The 19,061-nt window shown below is 61.6% G+C and overlaps 1 protein-coding gene across 1 annotated transcript in view; it reads right to left on the bottom strand.

Annotated features, from left to right (window-relative positions):
* The window catches only part of SIGLEC1 (sialic acid binding Ig like lectin 1), a gene marked incomplete at its 5' end in the record, with an annotated part of 26,781 nt that extends 16,611 nt beyond the window's left edge, over positions 1-10,170 (bottom strand). Inside the window, 11 exon segments of the mRNA XM_085214959.1 lie at positions 637-901; positions 1,070-1,372; positions 1,661-1,915; positions 2,724-3,026; positions 3,222-3,243; positions 3,312-3,544; positions 4,758-5,056; positions 5,763-6,015; positions 7,080-7,343; positions 8,225-8,521; positions 9,552-10,170. Of these exon segments, the coding sequence (XP_085071085.1) occupies positions 637-901; positions 1,070-1,372; positions 1,661-1,915; positions 2,724-3,026; positions 3,222-3,243; positions 3,312-3,544; positions 4,758-5,056; positions 5,763-6,015; positions 7,080-7,343; positions 8,225-8,521; positions 9,552-10,170 (3,113 nt within the window).
* Positions 10,171-19,061: the final 8,891 nt, after the last annotated feature.

The following is a 19,061-nucleotide window of genomic DNA, read 5'->3' as shown; positions in this document are numbered from 1 at the left end:
GTTGGAGAAAACCTCTGAGGTCATCAGATCCAACCATCAGCCCATCTCTTCTTCGATTCCATCATGGAATCATTCAGGTTGGAGACGACCTCCAATGTCATCAAATCCAACCATCAGCCCATCACCTCTTCGATTCCATCGTGGAATCATTCAGGTTGGAGAAGACCTCTGAGGTCATTGAGTCCAACCATCAACCCATCACCTCCATGATTCCATCACGGAATCTGGCAGGTTGGAGAAGACCTCCAAAGTAACAAAATCCAACCACCAGCCCATCGCCTCCATGACTCCATCACGGAATCACTAACGCTGGATACAACCTCCAATGTCATCAGATCCAACCATCAGCCCATCACCTCTTCGATTCCATCGTGGAATCATTCAGGTTGGAGAAGACCTCTGAGGTCACTGAGTCCAACCACCAACTCATCGCCTCCGTGACTCCATAACAGTCATTCAGGTTGGACAAGACCTCCAGCGTCTTCGAGTCCAGCCCTCAGCCCATCAGCCCCATGTCTCAATCGTGGCCCCAGCTCCCTCACCCCAGAGCTCTGTGCACAGCACACCAGGGACGGTGCCGCAGCGCCCACCACAACCCCGCGTCCCACCGCACAGCCCGTCCCCACGGCAGCCCACTCACAGAGGACGCGCAGGGTGACGGCAGGGGACACGCTGGCGCTGGTCCCGGTGGGGCCGCGGGCTGTGCAGTGGTAGGAGCCGGCGGCGGCGCTGCCGATGCGGGGCAGCTCCATGACGCCGTCGGCGCCTCCCTGCACGGGCGCTCCATCCTTGTACCAGGAGAAGACGGTGCCGGGCGCCGGCTGTCCGGGCACCTCGCACGTCAGGGACGCGTCGACCCCCTCCAGCACCTCTGGGGATGGCGTCGCCAGGACGCGGGCGGCTGGCAGAGGAGAGGCACGCGGGGCGCGGGCCGTCAGCCGGGCGCTTCTCCCGCGGCCGGGAGGGGACGCAGACCCCGGGACGGCACCGGGCGTCCGTGCCTGCGGGGCTCTGAGCCGCAGCCCGGAGCAGCCGTGGCCGCCCCGTCCCGTCCCGTAGCCGTTCTCACCCTGCACACGGAGGAAGAGCTGCCGCACGGCGGTGCCGAACGCGTTGGCGGCGGTGAGGCGGTAGCTGCCCTCGTCCTCCGGCGTCACCTCCCGGAGCTCCACCCGCAGAGCGTTGGGGGCGGCCACGGCGCTGACCCGCGGGCTGGAGCCGAGCCCCCCTCCGCTGCTGGAGGCCACCGGCCGCTCCCCGTGGTGCAGGGACAGCTCGGCCGGGGGGTTGCTGGACACCGAGGCCTGGAAAATGGCCAGCCGGCCCCTCTGCGTCTCCAGGAAGGCGGTGAGATGGGGGTCCCGGGGGGGGTCTGCGAGGGATGGAGCGCAGATATTGCAAAGGGATGTCGTGACGAGAAGGGGCGTCCACACCCAGGTGGGAGCCTGTGACCAGAAAGGGGACCTGGCACCCAGAGGGGACCCCACATCCAAGAGAGGGGACCCTGCACCGAGAGGGGACTCCATGCCCATCAAGATTTGGGATTTGTGCACTCGATGCACGGCCACGCTCACATCCCACTGCTTCCAAGCCCACCCCAGAGCCCCAAACCCCAATGCCCCGAACCCCAGCACCCCAAACCCCAGCGCCCCACACTCACACAGCACATCCAACAGCACAGCAGCGGAGCTCCGGCTGCTGCTCCCGCTGACAGCCGTGCAGTGGTACAGCCCCGCGTCCCCAGCTGTCACTTGTGGGAGCAGCAGGGCTGCAGTGGGGCCAGCGGGGAGCTGCTGCCCATTCCTGTACCAGGTGATGTTGGGATGGGTCCCGGAGTCGCTGCTGACCTGGCAGGTCAAGTTGGCAGCACGGCCTTCGAGCACACGGGGCGACGGGGACACTGCGACACGGGCAGCTGGGGGCAGGCAGAGGTTCCTTCTGACCCAACCCTAAAGGGTTCTGTGGCCTTTAAGATCCCCTCCAACCCAAACCCAACACACTGCATGGGTCTGTGATCTTCAGGGACCCTTCCAACCCAAACCCAAGCCATTCCACGGTCTGCGTTCCTCAAGGACCCTGCCAGCACAACGCACTCCTTCAGTCTGTGTCTCAAAGAAGCCTTCCAACCCCATCATTCCATAATTCTATGATCTTTAAGGACCCTTTCAACCCAACCATTCCATAGTTCCATGATCTTGAAGGACCCTTCACACACAACCCATTCTTTCTATGATCTACCACCTTGAAGGACCCTTCCAACACAACCACTCTTTATTCTCCTGACTTGAAGGACCCTTCCAACACAACGCTCTATTTCATTCTATGATCTTGAAGGACCCTTCCAACCCAATCATTCTATAATTATATGATCTTGAAGGACCCTTCCAGCACAACCCACTCTATCATTCTACCACCTTGAAGGACCCTTCCAACCCAACATTCTATAATTATCGATCTTGAAGGACCCTTCCAGCACAACCCACTCTTTCATTCTACCACCTTGAAGGACCCTTCCAACCCAACCATTCCGTAGCTCCATGATCCTGAAGGACCCTTCCAACCCAATCCAAACCCCTACCTTTCTTCTATGATCTTAAGTGACCCTCCAACCCAACCATTCCTATCACCCCAAGATCTGCAACCCTCCCATGCCCAATCCTAACCCCTTCCTGTTTTTTCCAGAGCCCTCCCCCACTTCCCCCCCTCCCCAGCACTGCACTCACTCTCAGCGCTGAAGGCAATGGCTGCACTGGCGTTGCCCTGCGCGTTCCCAGCCCGGCACACGTAGGTGCCCTCATCCTGCAGCACCACGTCCTGCAGCTCCAGCCTCAGGCTGTTGTATGAGGCAGTGACACTCCGCCGTGGGCTGTGGGCCGGGGTGCAGCCCCTCGTGCAGGCCACCACCTCGTCCCCCCGCCACAGGCTCAGCTCAGCCTCCGGCTCGCTCTCCACCGTGCACTGGATGATGCCCAGCTGCCCGCCCTGCCTCTGCAGGAAGGAGCTCAGCACCGGCTGCCTCGGGGGGACTGCGGGGTAAAGCAGCGTAGATGAGAACACAGCAGGCACTCGGGAGGACCCCCAAAGAGAGGCACCCCCCTTCCAGCACCCTCCCCACAGCACAACATCCCGTATCTGCAAGGGATCCCCGTATCCCTGAGCAGACGCGCTGGGAACCCACACACATCCCAAACCACAGCAGCCCCGCTGACACAACCACTCACAGAGCACCCGCAGCAGGACGGCCTCCGATGTGTCCCCAGCAGCATCCCAACAGCTGCATCCCCAGCAGCAGCAGCATCCCCATCAGCTGCATCCCCATCAGCTGCATCCCCACTGCTCTGGGACCGGCACTGGAAGGCGCCGGCGTCGCCGCCACGCACAGCAGGGAGGTGCAGCACCGGCTCTGTGCGCCCCGCCAGCCGCCGGCCGTTGCGGTACCAGGTGAACGTGGGGCTCCCCGGGGTGTCAGCCGGTGTGACACAGCGCAGTGTGACAGCTGCACCCTCATGGACCTCCTGGGACGGCTGGATCAGGACCTGGGGGGCTGGCGGAGGGTTGGGGTCGTGGTTAGGGTTAGGGTTAGGGTAGGGTTAGGTTTGGGATCATTTTTTGGGTTAGGGTTACGGTTAGGGTTAGGTTTAGGGTTAGGGTTAGGGTTAGGGTTAGGGTTAGGTTAGGGTTAGGGTTGGGATCATTTTTTGGGTTAGGGTTACAGTTAGGGTTAGGGTTAGGGTTAGGGTTAGGGTTAGGGTTAGGGTTAGGGTTAGGGTTAGGGTTGGGATCATTTTTGGGTTGGGGTTAGGGTTAGGGTTAGGGTTAGGGGTAGGGTTAGGGTTGGGATCATTTTTTGGGTTAGGGTTACAGTTAGGGTTAGGGTTAGGGTTAGGGTTAGGGTGGGTTAGGGTTGGGATCATTTTTTGGGTTAGGATTACGGTTAGGGTTAGGGTTAGGGTTGGGATCATTTTTTGGGTTAGGATTACGGTTAGGGTTAGGGTTAGGGTTAGGGTTGGGATCATTTTTTGGGTTGGGGTTAGGGTTAAGGTTAGCATTAGGGTTAGAGTTGGGGTTGGGGTCATAGTTAGGATTGGGGCTGGGTTGGGGTTGGGGATAGGGTTAGGGTTTGGGTTGGGGTCATGGTTCGGGTTATGGTTAAGCTTAGAGTCGGGTTAGGATTAGGGTTGTGGTTAGGGTTGGGGTTACAGCTATGGTTAGGGTTGCAGTTGCGGTCGAGGTCAGGGTTAGGGTTAGAGTTGTGGTTATGGCTGGGGTTAGGGTTGGGGTCAGGTTTAGGGATAGGGTCAGGGTTGGGGTTGTGGTTGTGGTTAGGATCATGGTTAGGGTTAGAGTTGGGGTTGCTGTTAGGGTTGGGGCCATCAGGGGAAGCTCTACCACAAAACCTTCACCCAAAGCCCCGCTTTCCACCCCTTCCTTCCCCAATCAAGGACCCACAGGACATGGTGGTGCTGTGGAAGGCGCTGGGGGTGTCCCCACCAAAGCCACTGCCATCAGTGGGGACCTAAAGGGCCCTTTTGGGGTGCTTGGTCCCAGGAAAGGGACCACGGAGGTGGCACCGATTTCATCCCATTGATCCCACTGCCATCCAAAGCCCAGCTGGCGACCCCACAGCTCGGCTGTAGGAAGCATTGAACCCTGAGCTCCGCTTCGGTTCCTTCCGCCATCCTAAGCCGCGTTCCCCTGGAAGCCCTCCGGGGGTCTTCACCCCTCCCCCCCATCCCCGCCGCCCCATTCCCACTCACCACGGGTGACGAAGGGCCGCGTGACGGAGGCGCTGCCCAAGGCATTGGTGGCGGTGCAGCGGTACGTCCCGCTGTCCTGCAGCCGCACATCACGGAGCTCCATGCGCAGCGCATTGCGGGCGGCCGTGACCCCCCTGCGCCGCCCGGGGGCCGCAGGAGAGCTGCTGGTGGCCACCAGGTTGTCCCCGTGGTACAGGGCCAGCACGGCCGGAGGGTGGCTGTCCACCACGCAGCGCAACACGGCCAGCCCTCCGCCGTGCGGCTCCTGCAGCAGCGTCAGCACGGGGGGCCGGGGGGGTCTGTGGGATGGGGGGTCAGCGGTGCAGCGGGCTCCAATCGTACCCGGCGCCTGAGCACCCACAGAGCCTCGGAGATGGGTGCCGGGCCGGAGCTGAGTGCAGCTTCTGGAGTGCAGTGGGGCAGCGGGAGGCATTGCGACGGATGGGTGCTGCTGCAGCAAGTGCCTCTTTGTGGCACCCGCAAATATTGCAATGGACGGGCAGTGGTGCAGCAAGGGCTGCTTTGTGGCACCTCCAAACACTGCAGTGTGTGGGCACTGGGGCAGCAGACGCCATTTAGCCCTGCATCCACATCCCCTGCATCCACCTGCACCCCCAGCACACACTGCAGTGGATGGGTGCTGGTGCAGCGAGTGCCGCTCAATCCTGCATCCACGCCCCTGCGTCCATCTGCACCCCCAGCACACACTGCAATGAAGGCTGCTGGTGCAGCGAGTGCTGCTTTGTGGCACCTCCAAACACTGCAATGGATGGGCGCTGGTGCACCATGCACCCCCTGCATCCATCTGCACCCCTGCAGCAATGGGTGCTGGTGCAGAAATGCACCACTCCGCAACTTCCATTGCGGTTCTCAACCGCAGCCTGCTGCAGCCACGCACCTCCTGCATCCAGCTGGACGGACGCTCCTTTTGGGCTGATCTGCAGGGCCCCTTCCCACCCACTCTACGGTTCCACAGCCCCCCCAGCCCCCCGGGGTCACTCACACGTCACGCTGAGGCTCAGGGCCGGGGACTCAGCGCTGCCCCACGCATCGGTGGCCGTGCAGGAATAGAACCCGGCGTCGGAGGCGGCGGCGTGCGGGAGGAGCATGCGGTGAGCAGGGCCCTGCTGCAGCCATGCACCGTTGTGGTACCACGTGTAGTTCAGCTCCCGGCCCTCCTGGCCCGGCACGTTGCAGGACAGCGTGGTGGCCGTCCCCTCCTGCACCTCAGCGGCGGGGCTGACGGACACCTCTGCGGCTGGTGGGGGGCGGGGGTGCTCAGGGGAGGTGGGAAGTGGGGCTGCACTGTCCTGCACAGCACTTTGCACCACTGCATCTCCTGCATCCCGAATTCCCTGCACCCCCTGCATCCTGCACTCGCACCCCCTGCGTCCTGCATCCCCTGCACCTTGCATTCTGCATCCGCGTCCCCTGCATCTACACCCCTGCACCCCCTGCATCCCCGCATCCCCTGCATCCTGCATCCATACCCGGCACCTTCACCCCTGCACTCTTGCATATCCTGCATCCCACATCCCCTGCATCCTGCAGCCACACCCCTGGGTCCTCTGCATTTTGCATCCTGCATGCTGAACACACAACCCCCCATCCTTGCATCCCCTGCAGCCACCCCCTCCATTTGCACCCCTTCACCCCCTGCATCCCCTGCACTCACACCCTGCACCTGAACACCTGCACGCTTGCATCCCTGCATCCCATACCTTACACCCACACCTCCATCCACTGCACCCCGCATCCACACCCCCTCGCCCCCTGCATCCCATATCTCCTTATCCTGCATCCCCTGCATCCTGCACCCTTCACCCCCTGCATCCACAACCTGCATAGGCACCCCTGCATCCTTTTGTCCCCCGCATCCCACATTCCACACCCCGCCCTTGCATCCTGCACCCTACACCCACATCTCCATCCCCCGCATCCCACATCCCCCTCATCCCCCGCACCCACATCCCCTGCATCCGCCCCCTGCATCTGCATCCCTTAAACCCCTGCATCCTCTGCACTCACACCCCATACCCTCACATCCCCTGCATCCCCCACCTTACACCCACATCTCCATCCCCTGCATCCTGCACCCACACCCCCCTCATCCTGCATCCCCTGCACCCCGCATTCCACACCCCTACCCCACACCCACATCTCCATCCCCTGCACGCACACCCTCTGCAACCCCCCCATCTCTCACCCACCCCCCACGCACCCCCTGCGCCCCACACGCCCCACCCAGCAGCAAATCCTCCCCCCCCCACTCACCGTTGGACGCATCCCCCCACCCCGCTGCCCCCATCCCCCATCACTCACACATGACATACAGCGTCACAGCGGGTGCCACACCGGTCCCGATGGCGTTTTGGGCCTCACAGTGGTACCGCCCGTGGTCCCGGCCCCGCACGCCCCGCAGCACCAGGATGGGCCCCGTGCCCACAGCTGTGCCGTCCTTGTACCAACGGAAGGCGGTGATGGGAGGGTGGCTGCTGTTCACCGTGCAGCTGAGGGACAGCGTGTCACCCACGCGGACGTGATGTGTGGGGGGGTCCAGGGACACCTCGGTGCCTTTGGGGGGGTCTGCGGGAGGACAGAGGGACGGACGGTGGTGGGGTGGGGATGGGGGGATGCAGGAAGGGATCCCTGGGACACCGAGGGTCAAGCAGGTAGGGGACAGTGCTGTGCCAAAGCACAGAGGGGAGAGGTGGTGAGTGGGGCTGGGGGCACCAGCGCTGGCCCTGGCCGTGTTGGAGGGACGGGGGGAAGAAGACGGGGGATGTCTGCCCCAGCTTTTTGCAGTGGGGGTGGCAGGGATGACATGGGGAGGTGACCCCGTCTCCATCATCATCCTTATTCCCATACTCATCTCCATCCTCAACCCCATCCTTTTTCCCCTCCCTAACCCCTTTGCTGTTTTTTTTCCTGCTCCCATCTCCATCCTCATCCCACCCCACCTCCATCCCCACCCCTTCTCCCATCCCCATCCCTATCCCCATCCCCTCCCCTTTTTCCATCCCCATCCCCACCTCTTTTCCCATCCCCATCCCCTCCCCTTTTTCCATCCCCATCCCCACCTCTTTTCCCATCCCCATCCCCACCTCTTTTCCCATCCCCATCCCCTCCCCTTTTTCCATCCCCATCCCCTTCCCTTTTCCCATCCCCATCCCCTCCCCTTTTTCCATCCCCATCCCCTTCCCTTTTCCCATCCCTGTCCCCATCCCTTCCCTTTTCCCAAACCCTACCTCCACCCCTCCCCTTTTCCCATCCCCATCCCCACCCCTTTTCCCATCCCCATCCCCACCCCTTTTCCCATCCCCATCCCCACCCCTTTTCCCATCCCATCCCCTTCCCTTTTCCCAAACCCTACCTCCACCCACCCTTTTCCCATCCCCATCCCCCCCCCTTTTCCCACATCCCCGCTCCCATCCCCTTCCCTTTTCCCACCCCCCCACCCCACATACGTCGCACCCGCAGCACCAGCTCAGCGCTCGCCCTCTGGGAGCCGAGCAGCACCTCGCAGAGCAGCACCCTGGAGTGATCCCTCCAGGAGAAGGACGTGGTGAGGCTCTGGTGGTGGCTGACCCCCCTGGTGTCCATTTGCACGTGGCTGGACAGCGCTGACACACGTGGGTCAAAGCCCACCCAGCGCAGGGTGACGGCATCCAGGGGGCAGCTGTAGGGAGAGGAGCACTGCAAGGTGACCAGCGTGTCCTCCAACACCTCCTCGCTGGTGGTGATGCTCGGGGGCTCCGGGGTGTCTGGGGATGGAGAGGGGAAAAAGGGTTGGGGGTACGGACAGCCAAAATGGTGGGGGTGTGGAGAGAACAAAAAGGATTGGGGATACGGAGACCAAAACCGATGGGGAATGTGGGGGATACCCAAAGGATGGGTTGATAGGGAGAGACCAATTAGGATTGGGATATGGAAACCAAAAAGGACTGGGGACACGGACACCAAAAATGGTGGGGGTATGGAGAGAAGAAAAAGGATTGGGAATATGGAGACCAAAAGGACTGGGGATGTGGAGGAGATCCAAAGGGTGGAAATAAGGAGAGACCAAAAGGACTGGGGATGTGGAAACCAAAAAGATTTGGGGATCTGAAGAAGACCCAAAGGGTGGGAATATGGAGAGACCAAAAATGGCTGAGGATGTAGAAGAGACCAAAAAGGATTGGAAATATGGAAGAGGCAAGAAAGGATTGGGGTACGGACACCAAAAATGATGGGGGACGTGGAAAGACAAAAAGGATTGGAGGTACAGAAAGATCAAAAGGACTGGAGATATGGAGGCCAAAAAGGACTGGAGTGGGGATATGGAAATAACAACAAGGATTGGGATACAGAAACCAAAAAGGAGTGGGAAGGTGAAGACTAAAAAGGATTGAATTGGACTGGGGATATGGAGAGACCAACAGGAACTGGAATAGGGAAACCAAAAAGGACTGGGAAGATAAAGACCAAAGAGAAATGAATTGGGGATACGGAGAGACCAAAAAGGACGGGGATATGGAAACCAAACGTGGTGGAGATACAGAGGAGACCCAAAGGATGGAAATATGGAGAGACCAACAATGATTGGAATATATGGAAAGACAGAAGAGTTTGGGGATACGGGAACCAAAAAGGATTGGGAAGACCAAAAAGGATCGGATCGGGGTTGTGGAGGGACCAAAAAGGACGGGGATATGGAAACCAAACATGGTGGAGATACGGAGGAGACCCAAAGGGTTCGTGGCACACAGACACAGACACACACACACACAGGGCTGTGCTCTGCCCCACACCCACCCTCCACCCGCAGCACCACGTCCCGCGCCGCCGACCAGCGGTCCCCGTCCACGATCTCGAAGCGGAAGCGGAACTTCCCGCTGTCCTGGGGCTGCACCCCACGCAGCAGCAGCGTGCAGTTTTGGGCACTGGGGTCCCCCAGGAGCTGCGTGCGGCCCCTGAACTTGGAATCCACCCCTTGGTCGTTGGAGTGGAACACCACCTCCTTCTGCCCCTCGTAGTCTTTGTACCAGATGGCCGTGACGCCGCCGGAGGCCGAGACGTCGTCGGGGAAGCTGAAGGTGCAGGGAAACACCACGCAGGAACCCGCAACGCTGTGCAGTGTTTCGGGGTAGGAGACCCCCCAGGTGTTGGGGGCTGCGAGGGGAGGGGGATGTATGGGTGGGTGCTGCCCCGTGAGCCCCACGGTGCTGAGCCACGGTGGGGAGAAGGGAGTGGCGACGGGGGGAGAAAGGCTCGAGATAATAGAGGGGGGAAACCCGTTTTGGGGTGATGCTCTCAGCCAGCACAGCCGCGGGGTTCCGAACCAAGGGGTGAAAGCAGTGTGAAGGAAAGGGGGAATCGGCCCCCATAGCCCTGCGGGAGCCGTGCTGCCCCCTCCCCACCCCGTGCCCACCCATCACCCCCATCCCACAGCCCTGGGGCTGCGCTGGGGAGAGGGGACCCCACTGAGAGCCTCACCTGCGGGATCAGGCCGGTCAGGAGGACGAGCCAGCGCAGCAGGGACATGGCTGGGGTCCCGGGGGGGGCAGGGGGACGTCCTGCCTGCACTGCTGAGAAAGAGGTGGGCAAAGCCATAGCCCCCAAATTCTGAGGGGGTGCAGGGCTGAGAGCGGCAGAGGAGAGCCTTGGAAGGAGAGCTGCTGGGGCAAAGACCCCACGGGAAGCAGAGCTGGAGGAGCGCGTCGGCTGCACCCAAATTCTGTGGGGCCAACGGGGATGTGGGGCTGCAAACAGCACTTTGAGAGCATCGGTGTGTGAGTGCACCACGGGGGGGCAGCCCCACTGTGCCGCACCACTGTGCTGACGGTGGTGGTGCTGAGGACCCCCAGCTGCCCCGCGCCATCTCAGCGCAGGGCTGGGAGCATCAACACCCCCTCCGAGGGTCCCTTCTGCTTGGACCCCACCAACCCCGCACCGCACCCCCAGGGAGCACAGCACAGCATCCCAACCCCACCCCATAAATGGGGGGCACTCCCAGCCTTGCAGGCCCCCCCCCCGTGCCCTGGGAGCTGCGGAATTACCTTGTCCTGGGGAGTGGGGAGGGATGGCCCCGGTGCAGCACCAGCCTGCCCCTCAAGCGTGGGGCAGCTCTATTTATAGGGTGAGCAGCCAAAAGTTGCAGCACTTCCTTGTTTGGGGGCCAATCCCTGCCCCCCCCCGCCTGGGGAAGTGCTGCCATGGTCAGCAGTTTCTTTGCCTTTGAAGGACCGGGGCTGATTTGGGGTGGGCACCGTGGGGTCCCCGTTTCCAGGGGGTGTCCGGGGGGCTGCGACGTCCCTGTCCCACGCCTGACCCACAGCAGTTATGTGGGCTCAGCTCTGCAGTGGGTGCCCATCCCTGAGGCTAAGGATCGTGTGTGGGGCACAAGTATGGCATGTGGGGTGCATACAGGGCTTCCGTTGCTCTGTGTTCCCATGCATTCCCCACCCCGTGGCCCCAGACTGCAGCCCTCGGGGTGGGAGCGTCCTGAAACCCACGAACTGAGCGCGCAGACCAGAGCAGCCAGCAGAGAGATCATCCTTCATTAACAGCCCTCGTTATAAATCCGTGGCGCTGGGGACCCCGGCCCGTCAGGGGACCCTCATTGGTCAGCGTGCACCACATCAGCCGTGCATCCACAGCCCTGCGCAGCTCTGCCATGAACCCACCTCCCATTTCCACACGACTGTGCGATGGATCCACCTTCTGTTTCCATGCACCTTGGAGTGGATCCATCTCCCATCTCCGTGCAGCCTTGCAACGACTCTACCTCCTTTTCCAGGCAGCTTTGAATGCATCCATCTCCCGTCTCCCAGCAACTTGGCAATGCATTCATCTCCCATCTCCCTGCAGCCCTGCACTGCACCCCCCTCCTATCTCCCTGCACCTTTGCAATGGATCCACCTCTACTCCGTGTGCAACATGGATCCATCTCCTGTCTCCAAAGGATCCACCTCCCATCCTCACGCAATTCTGCAATGGATCCACCTCTGCTCTCCATGCAGCTTTGCAGTGACTCTACCTCCCTTTTCCATGCAACTTAGCAATGGATCCACCTTCTGTTTCCAAGCAACTCGGCAGCGGATCCACCTCCCATCTCCCTGCACCTCTGCAATGGATCCACCTTCCATTTCCATGCAACTTAGCAATGCTTCCACCTCTACTCTCCATGCAATTTGCAATGAATTCATCTTCTGTTTCCACTCAGCTTTGCGGTGGATCCACCTCCCATCTCCATGCAATTCTGCAATGGATTCACCTTTACTCTCCACGCAGCTTTGCAATGCATCCACCTCCCATCTCCATGCAACTCTGCAACGAATCCACCTCTACTCCATGCAACTTTGCAACGCATCCGCCTCCTGTTCCCAAGCAACTCAGCAGTGCATCCACCTCCCACCTCCCTGCCCCCTGCCACGCGCCCACCTCCCATCTCCACGCACACAACTTGTTGCCCTGCACAGCCCGGCGTCCCAGTGGAACATCCCCAGGCCCGGGGTCCTTCGGAGCCCTTTGCACAGCAGCACCCATCGCTGCACCCACCCCGTGTGCCCCCGTAGGGCTCAGCAGCACCCCCAGCTCCCAGCCCTGCCCCCCCCCCGACACGCAGCGCTGCCCCCGCCGTCCCCATCACGCAGGGCTCTCCTGCCCACGGCCGCCCCTCTGCACCACGGGCCTGGAAAGAGGAAGTGAGAAACGTTCCCCGTCGGGAAAAGGGAACCTTGTGGGGAAAGCGAAACACGGGGAGAAGCAGGAGGGAAAGTCAGCAGTGTGCCCCAAAAGCCAGGCAGCGTGCGTGGGATCGGGGGGGGGCATGGCCTGATCCTACTGGGGGGTGGGAGCTGAGCTGCGTTGTGCTGCGATGGGACAGGGGCACCCCGAAAGGAACTGCTCTGCACTGGGGTGCAATGGGGGACGCACAAAGGATGCGGGGGGTGCAGTGGGGGGGGCACAAGGGATGCGCAAAGGATGCAGGGGTTGCAGAGGGGGTGCAATGGGGATGCACAGAAGATGCGGGGGGGGTGAACTGGGGGTGCAGAAGAGGTGCAGAGGGGTGCACTGGGGATGCACTGGGGACGCACAAAGGATGCAGGGGGGTGCACTGGGGGTGCACAAGGGATGCGCAGAGGATGCAGGAGGATGCGTCGGGGGTGCATGGGGGGTGCAAGGAGTATGCACAGAGAATGCGCTGGAGGTGTACAAGGGATGCACAGGGGGTGCAGGGGGATGCACCGGGGGTGCACAGGGGGTGCCCAGAGGCCATGGGGTGGGGGCTGAGATGAAGCTGTGCGTGCAGTGAGCGCAGGGAGGTGTGGGATGGGGCGGCCTGCAGGCAGCTGCTCCTTCTCTCCCCCAGGAGGAATGCGGGCTGCGTTGTGCCGCAGAGATAAGGGGCAGCCCAGGGGCAGCCCAGGAATCGGGTGTGTTGGGAGCTGGGGGGGTCAGGGGGGGAAGCAAACAGGGCAGCAGGGAGAACGTCCAGCGGTTCCATCAGTGGTGCACAGCGCTGCAGCCCCTCTGCGTTGGGAACGGGGCCAAGTCCTCTCTGCAAAATGGGCCCCGTGCTGCGTGCGTGCGGGGTGGCACTGGGTGGGGGGCACGGGGGCACGCAGCCCCCCCTCCCGGGTGTCACCTTACACAGCTGGGGGTGGAGGAGTGGGAAGCACAAATAAATAAAAGCGGTCACCCTTGGGGATGGCTGCAGAGCTGTGCAATGTGGGCATCTGAGTCAACGGTGGAGTGCGAGGGGGGGTGGGGAGGGGGGTCTGAACTCTGCTGTGTGGGGTGGGGGTAGGGGGCGGTGGTTGGGGTGGTGGGGATTGGGGATGGGGGGGATTGGGGGGTGGGGGGATATGGGGATGGGGGGGTAGGAGGGTGGGGGGTGTAGGGGGTGATGGGGATATGGGGATGGTGAGGAGCATAGGGATGGAGGGGGTGGAGGGCATGGAGGTGGTGGGTAGCATGGGGATGGTGGGGATATGAGGGTGGGGGGGATATGGGGATGGTGGGGGCGTGGGGATGGGGGGGGGTGTGGGGATGGTGGGGGGTGGGGGGGTGGCGGTGATGTGGGGTGTGGGGAGTGGGGATGGTGGGGGTGTGGGGATGGTGGGGGTGTGGGGATGGATGGTGGGGATGTGGGGATGGTGGGGAGGTGGGGATGGTGGGGAGTGGGGATGGTGGGGATGTGGGGATGGTGGGGAGGTGGGGATGAGGGGGATGGTGGGGATGGTGGGGAGTGTTGGGGTTGTGGGATGGGGGATGGTGTGGAGGTGGGGATGGGGGGAGGTGGAGGCGGTGGGGATATTGGGTTGGTGGGCACATGGGGACGGTGGGATGTGGGGATGTGGGGACGGTGGGGCTGGGGGCCATTGCTTTGGGATCACGTCCGGGTTGAGCGGGGCTCATCTCAGGGAAATCCCATTTGGGATTGCGTGACTCAGGGAGGCTCTCAGCTCCTCACGTGTAGGAGCTGACGGGGCTCTCAAGTGCGAAATCGATTTGCAGCGCACAGATCTGCTCTGTACATTTCGGCCGCGGTGTCGGAGGCGTTTCGAGCCGCTGATCCCGGCAGCACCATTAAGTGGGCCTTAAATTATTTGTGTGAGCACGGAGGTTCCACGCGATGCGATACGGCGTGGTCCGAGCGCTGCCTGCAGCTCACAGCGGGGATTAATGGGGGCTGAGATGTGGGGCTGAGATGTGGGGCTGAGATGAGGGGTGAGGCCCAGCGCCTGCCGTGTCCCCGCCCCGGAAATGTGGGGACCCCAGAGAGCCCCGGTTGGGGGAGGATCCCCGTTCCCGTGAGAGGTTCTGAGAACAGCTTTGTGATTTGGGGATTCTTTCTGCTTTTTGCCGGAGAAAAGGGAGTTTCCACCAAAAGTGCTGACCTGAAAAGCTGAATGTTTGCTTGGGAAATTGATGAGATTGTCTTTAAGGACCCAACCAACCAACCCAACTAACCAACCCAAACCAACCCAACACCAACCAACCAACCCACCCAACCAACCCAACCCAACCAACCTACCATCCAACCCAAACCAACCCAACTAATCCAACCAATCCAATCGGTTCAACCCAACCCAACCAACCCAAACCAAACAAATCAACCCAACCCATCCCAACCAACCCAACCTGAACAACTCAACCCAACCAACCAGCCCAACCCAAGCATTCTGTGGTCCGGTGGTCTTTAAGTTCTCTTCCAACCCACCCGGCTCACCCAACTCAACAATTCCATGGTTCCATGATCTTTAAGGACCCTTCCAACCCCCCCAACCCAACCCATCCCAACCACTCTGCAGTTCTCTGGTCATTACTGACCCTTCCAACCCAAGCATTCTGTGGTTCTGTGATCTTTAAGGACCCTTCCAACCTACCTGACTCAACCCATTCCAACCATTTGTGGTTCTGTAGTCTTTAATCACCCTTCCAACGCAACCATTCTGCAGTTTTATGATCTTTAAGGACCCTTCCAACCCAGCCCAACCATTCTGCAGTTCTGTGATCTTTAAGGTCCCTTCCAACCCAACCCCATCCTCATCTCATCTTAACCCTACCCAACCCATCCCAACCATCTCATTCTGTGACTTAAGCCCTCCAACCCATCCCAACCAACCCATCCCAACCCATCCCAACCCACAACCCATCCCAACCCATCCACCATCCCAACCCATCCCAACCCATCCCATCCCAACCCATCCCATCCCAACCCAACCCATCCCATCCCAACCCATCCCAACCCAACCCATCCCAACCCATCCCAACCCAACCCAACCCATCCCATCCCATCCCAACCCATCCCAACCCAACCCATCCCAACCCATCCCAACCCATCCCAACCCATCCCAACCCATCCCAACCCATCCCAACCCACCCCAACCCAACCCATCCCAACCATCCAGTGGCTCCCAGAATTTTAAGGTCCCTTCCACCCCGACCCATGTGATGAAGAGAAATTGGCACAGTGGGGGATTTTTAAGCCCCCTCCCCTGTCCATGGGATGCCAGGACCTGAGTGCTGCTCTGAGCTGCAAGCAGAGCACAGCGTGCTCCCATCAGCTCCGTGCTGCCCGGCCGTGCAGAGCCGCGCTGGGACGGTCGCTGTCAGCTCAATGTCCCCAACACGGCTCTCATCTGCATCTCATTATGGGATGGCCGGGACGAGGCTGCGGATACACGCACGCCTCACAGCTCCCCTGTGCCCATCCAACATCGTTTTGCATTTTGCTCCTCGCTGTTCTGTGCTCACGCTTATCAGGACCTGAAACATCAGGGGTGGCTGGGGGGGGGGGGGGGGGGGCACGGCGTGCTGCTGGTTGTCTGGGGCTGGGCAGCACGGGGGGGGCAAAGGGATCCCATTTAGGTTCAGCTCATGGATGAGGAGCACAGATGGGGCTGAGAGGTGGGGACTGTGGGTGGGGGTCAGGGATGGGGCTCAAAGGTGGGGGTCATGAAGAGGGTTCAGAGATGGCGATCATGGATGGCGATCAGAGGTGGGGATCGTGGACAGGGGTCAGAGATGGGGATCAGAGATGGGGGTCAGAGGTGGGGGTCAGAGGTGGGGGTCAGAGGTGGGGGTCAGAGGTGGGGATCACAGATGGGGTTCACGGATGGGGATCAGAAATAGGGACCACAGATGGGGATCACAGGTAGAGAACAGAGATGGGGGTCAGAGATGGGGATCATGGATGGGGTTCATGGATGGGGATCAGAAATGGGGCTCAGGGATGGGGATCACAGGTGGAGAGCAGAGATGGGGGGCAGAGGTAGGAATCACAGATGGGGATCACGAATAGGTTCACAGATGGGTTCCAGGGATAGGGCTCACGGATGGGGCTCAGGAATGGGGTCCATGGATGGGGATCAGAGATGGGGATCAGACATGGGGGTCATGGATGGGGTTGAGAGGTGGGGATTGGAGATGAGGATCAGAGATGGGGGTCGTGAATGGGGTTCATGGGTGGGTTCCAGGGATAGGGCTCACGGATGGGGCTGAGGGATGGAGATCACTGATGAGGATCGCTGATGTGGGTCAGAGATGGGGTTCAGAAATGGGGTTCACAAATGGGTTTTAGGGATAGGGCTCATGGATGGGGCTCAGGGATGGGGTCATGGGCATTTGGTCTATCTGGAATGGCACAGAGACTTTGCCATGGTGGCAAAGCCGTGGATTCAGGGGAGCAGGGGACCCCGCAGGGCCCCCCAGCCCCAAGGCACTGACCCCACAGCGGCCGCAGGAGCTGCTCTGCATTCTGCCCGCAGCTCCATTGCAACACAGCAGAAAGGATCCGGGCTCACTGTATTTTTAGCCACCTTCTCCCCGTGGTCCCACGGCGGCTCTCGGTCACACAGAAAGTGCTGGAAAACCCCAAAGTGGGAGGGGGAGAGCGGGGAGCAGCGCTGGGATCCTGCCCTGTGTGGTGCAGAAATGCCAAGAGCGAGAAAGCAGAAGGGCCGCAAAGGGCCGCGGCTCTGTGGGCTGAGGGCTGTGTGGTGACCCAGCGTGGGGACACGGGAACCACCCAGCCAGGGCAGGGGAAGAGGAGAGGCCAGGAAGGAAGCTGGCATCAGCCGTAGGACAATGCGGGCCGGGGGGGATGAAAGGGCTGCGAGCAGCTGGCGGCTTCCTGGGGAAGTGGGGAGAGCTGCTGCATGGCTCTGCGGGGCTGTGGTGCATGGCTGTGGTGCATGGCTGTGGTGCATGGCTGGGTGTGCATGGCTGTGGTGCATGGCTGGGGTGTGCATGGCTGTGGTGCATGGCTGTGGTGCATGGCTGGGTGTGCATGGCTCTGCATGGCTCTGCATGGCTGGGTGTGCATGGCTGGGTGTGCATGGCTGTGGTGCATGGCTGTGGTGCATGGCTGTGGTGCATGGCTGGGTGTGCATGGCTCTGCATGGCTGTGTGTGCATGGCTGTGCACAGCTGCATGTTCGTGCGTGGCTCTGTACGGCTGTGTGCGCACACACGGCTGTGCACGTGTGTCTGTATGTCTGCCTGGCTGCAAGCATGCATGTGTCTGTAGTCTGGCAGGCATGCAGTGTGCAAGTGTGGGAGGCGTGTGCACGTTTGCACGCGTGTGTGTGTGTGTGTGTGTGTGTGTGTGTACGCGTGTGAGTGCGCTGTGCAGGATTAGGGCCCGCTGCCCCCCGGGCTGCACTTCAGCTCTGCACGCACAGGAGCCGCACGGGGCCGCAGAGCCGCAGGGCCTCCCGCGCCGATGCCACGCGGCTCCCAGCAGCGCAGCACAGCGATCCCCCAGCTGCGGGGCCGCCCCACACCCCGTCCCCATCCCCGACCCCACCGACGGGCACGGCGAGGCGCCGCTTTGGCCGCCCGCCCACCGCCACCACGTGCGACGTGACCGCGGATGCCCCCCTCCGTTCCGGTGCTTTCCGTCGCCCCGCCGTTCCCGTGGGAAGCTCTCAGGGGGTGGGAAAGGAGAGGCGCCGTCCGTCCGGGTTTGGGGGGCAGCGCCCCATCTGGGGGTCCCCCCCGCCCCGAGCGAGGACCGCACCGCGCTGCGCTCCTCCTGCGCTTCCTGCGCCCGCCTCAATGGCCGGAAAGCGCTGCCTCAGCCCCGGGGAAACGCGCGCGGGCGTCACCCTCCGCCCAGCTCTTCCCCTCCTCTTCCCCTCCTGATGGCCGTGGGGAGCTGAGAGCGCGCTGCTGTGGGGCACGGGCACGCACCAGCAGCGGGGCGCCGCTTTGGGTGCAAGAAATGGGACGCGGCGTGCGGCACAGGGTGCGTGCATGCAGCGCTGCGCTGCGCGAGCAGCACGAGGGGTCTGCAACGTGCACCCAGCGGGCAGCGCAAAGAGGCTGCCGTGCGAGCAACGTGAGTGTGCCACATGCACCCGATGAGCAGCACCAGGAGTGTGCCACGAGCACTCTGCGAGCAGCACAGGGGCTGTGCCTCGTGCACCCGACGTGCAGCACAAGGGGTGTGCCATGTGAGCAGCACAAGGGGTGTGCCATGTGAGCAGCACAAGGGGTGTGCCACGTGAGCAGCGCAGCGTGCGTGCCTTGTGCGTGCCACGAGCAGCAGGAGGGGTGTGCCACATGTACCCAGAGAGCAGCACGAGGAGCGTGCCATGTGCACCCACTGAGCAGCACCAGGAGGATGCCACGTGTACCCAGAGAGCAGCAGGAGGAGCGTGCCATGCGAGCCCACTGAGCGGCACAAAGAGTGTGCCATGGCGCCCTGAGAGCAGCACAAGGTTTGTGCCCCATGCACCCCACGATCGGCACAGTGATCAACAATGATCACCCCATGAGCAACACGAGGTTTGTGCCACGTGCACCCGCTGAG

The sequence above is a fragment of the Meleagris gallopavo genome, chromosome 35, assembly GCF_905368555.1.
Source record: "Meleagris gallopavo chromosome 35, MGAL_WU_HG_1.1, whole genome shotgun sequence".
NCBI classification, from domain to species: Eukaryota; Metazoa; Chordata; class Aves; order Galliformes; family Phasianidae; genus Meleagris; species Meleagris gallopavo.
This window is presented reverse-complemented; position numbering and strand designations above follow the sequence as displayed.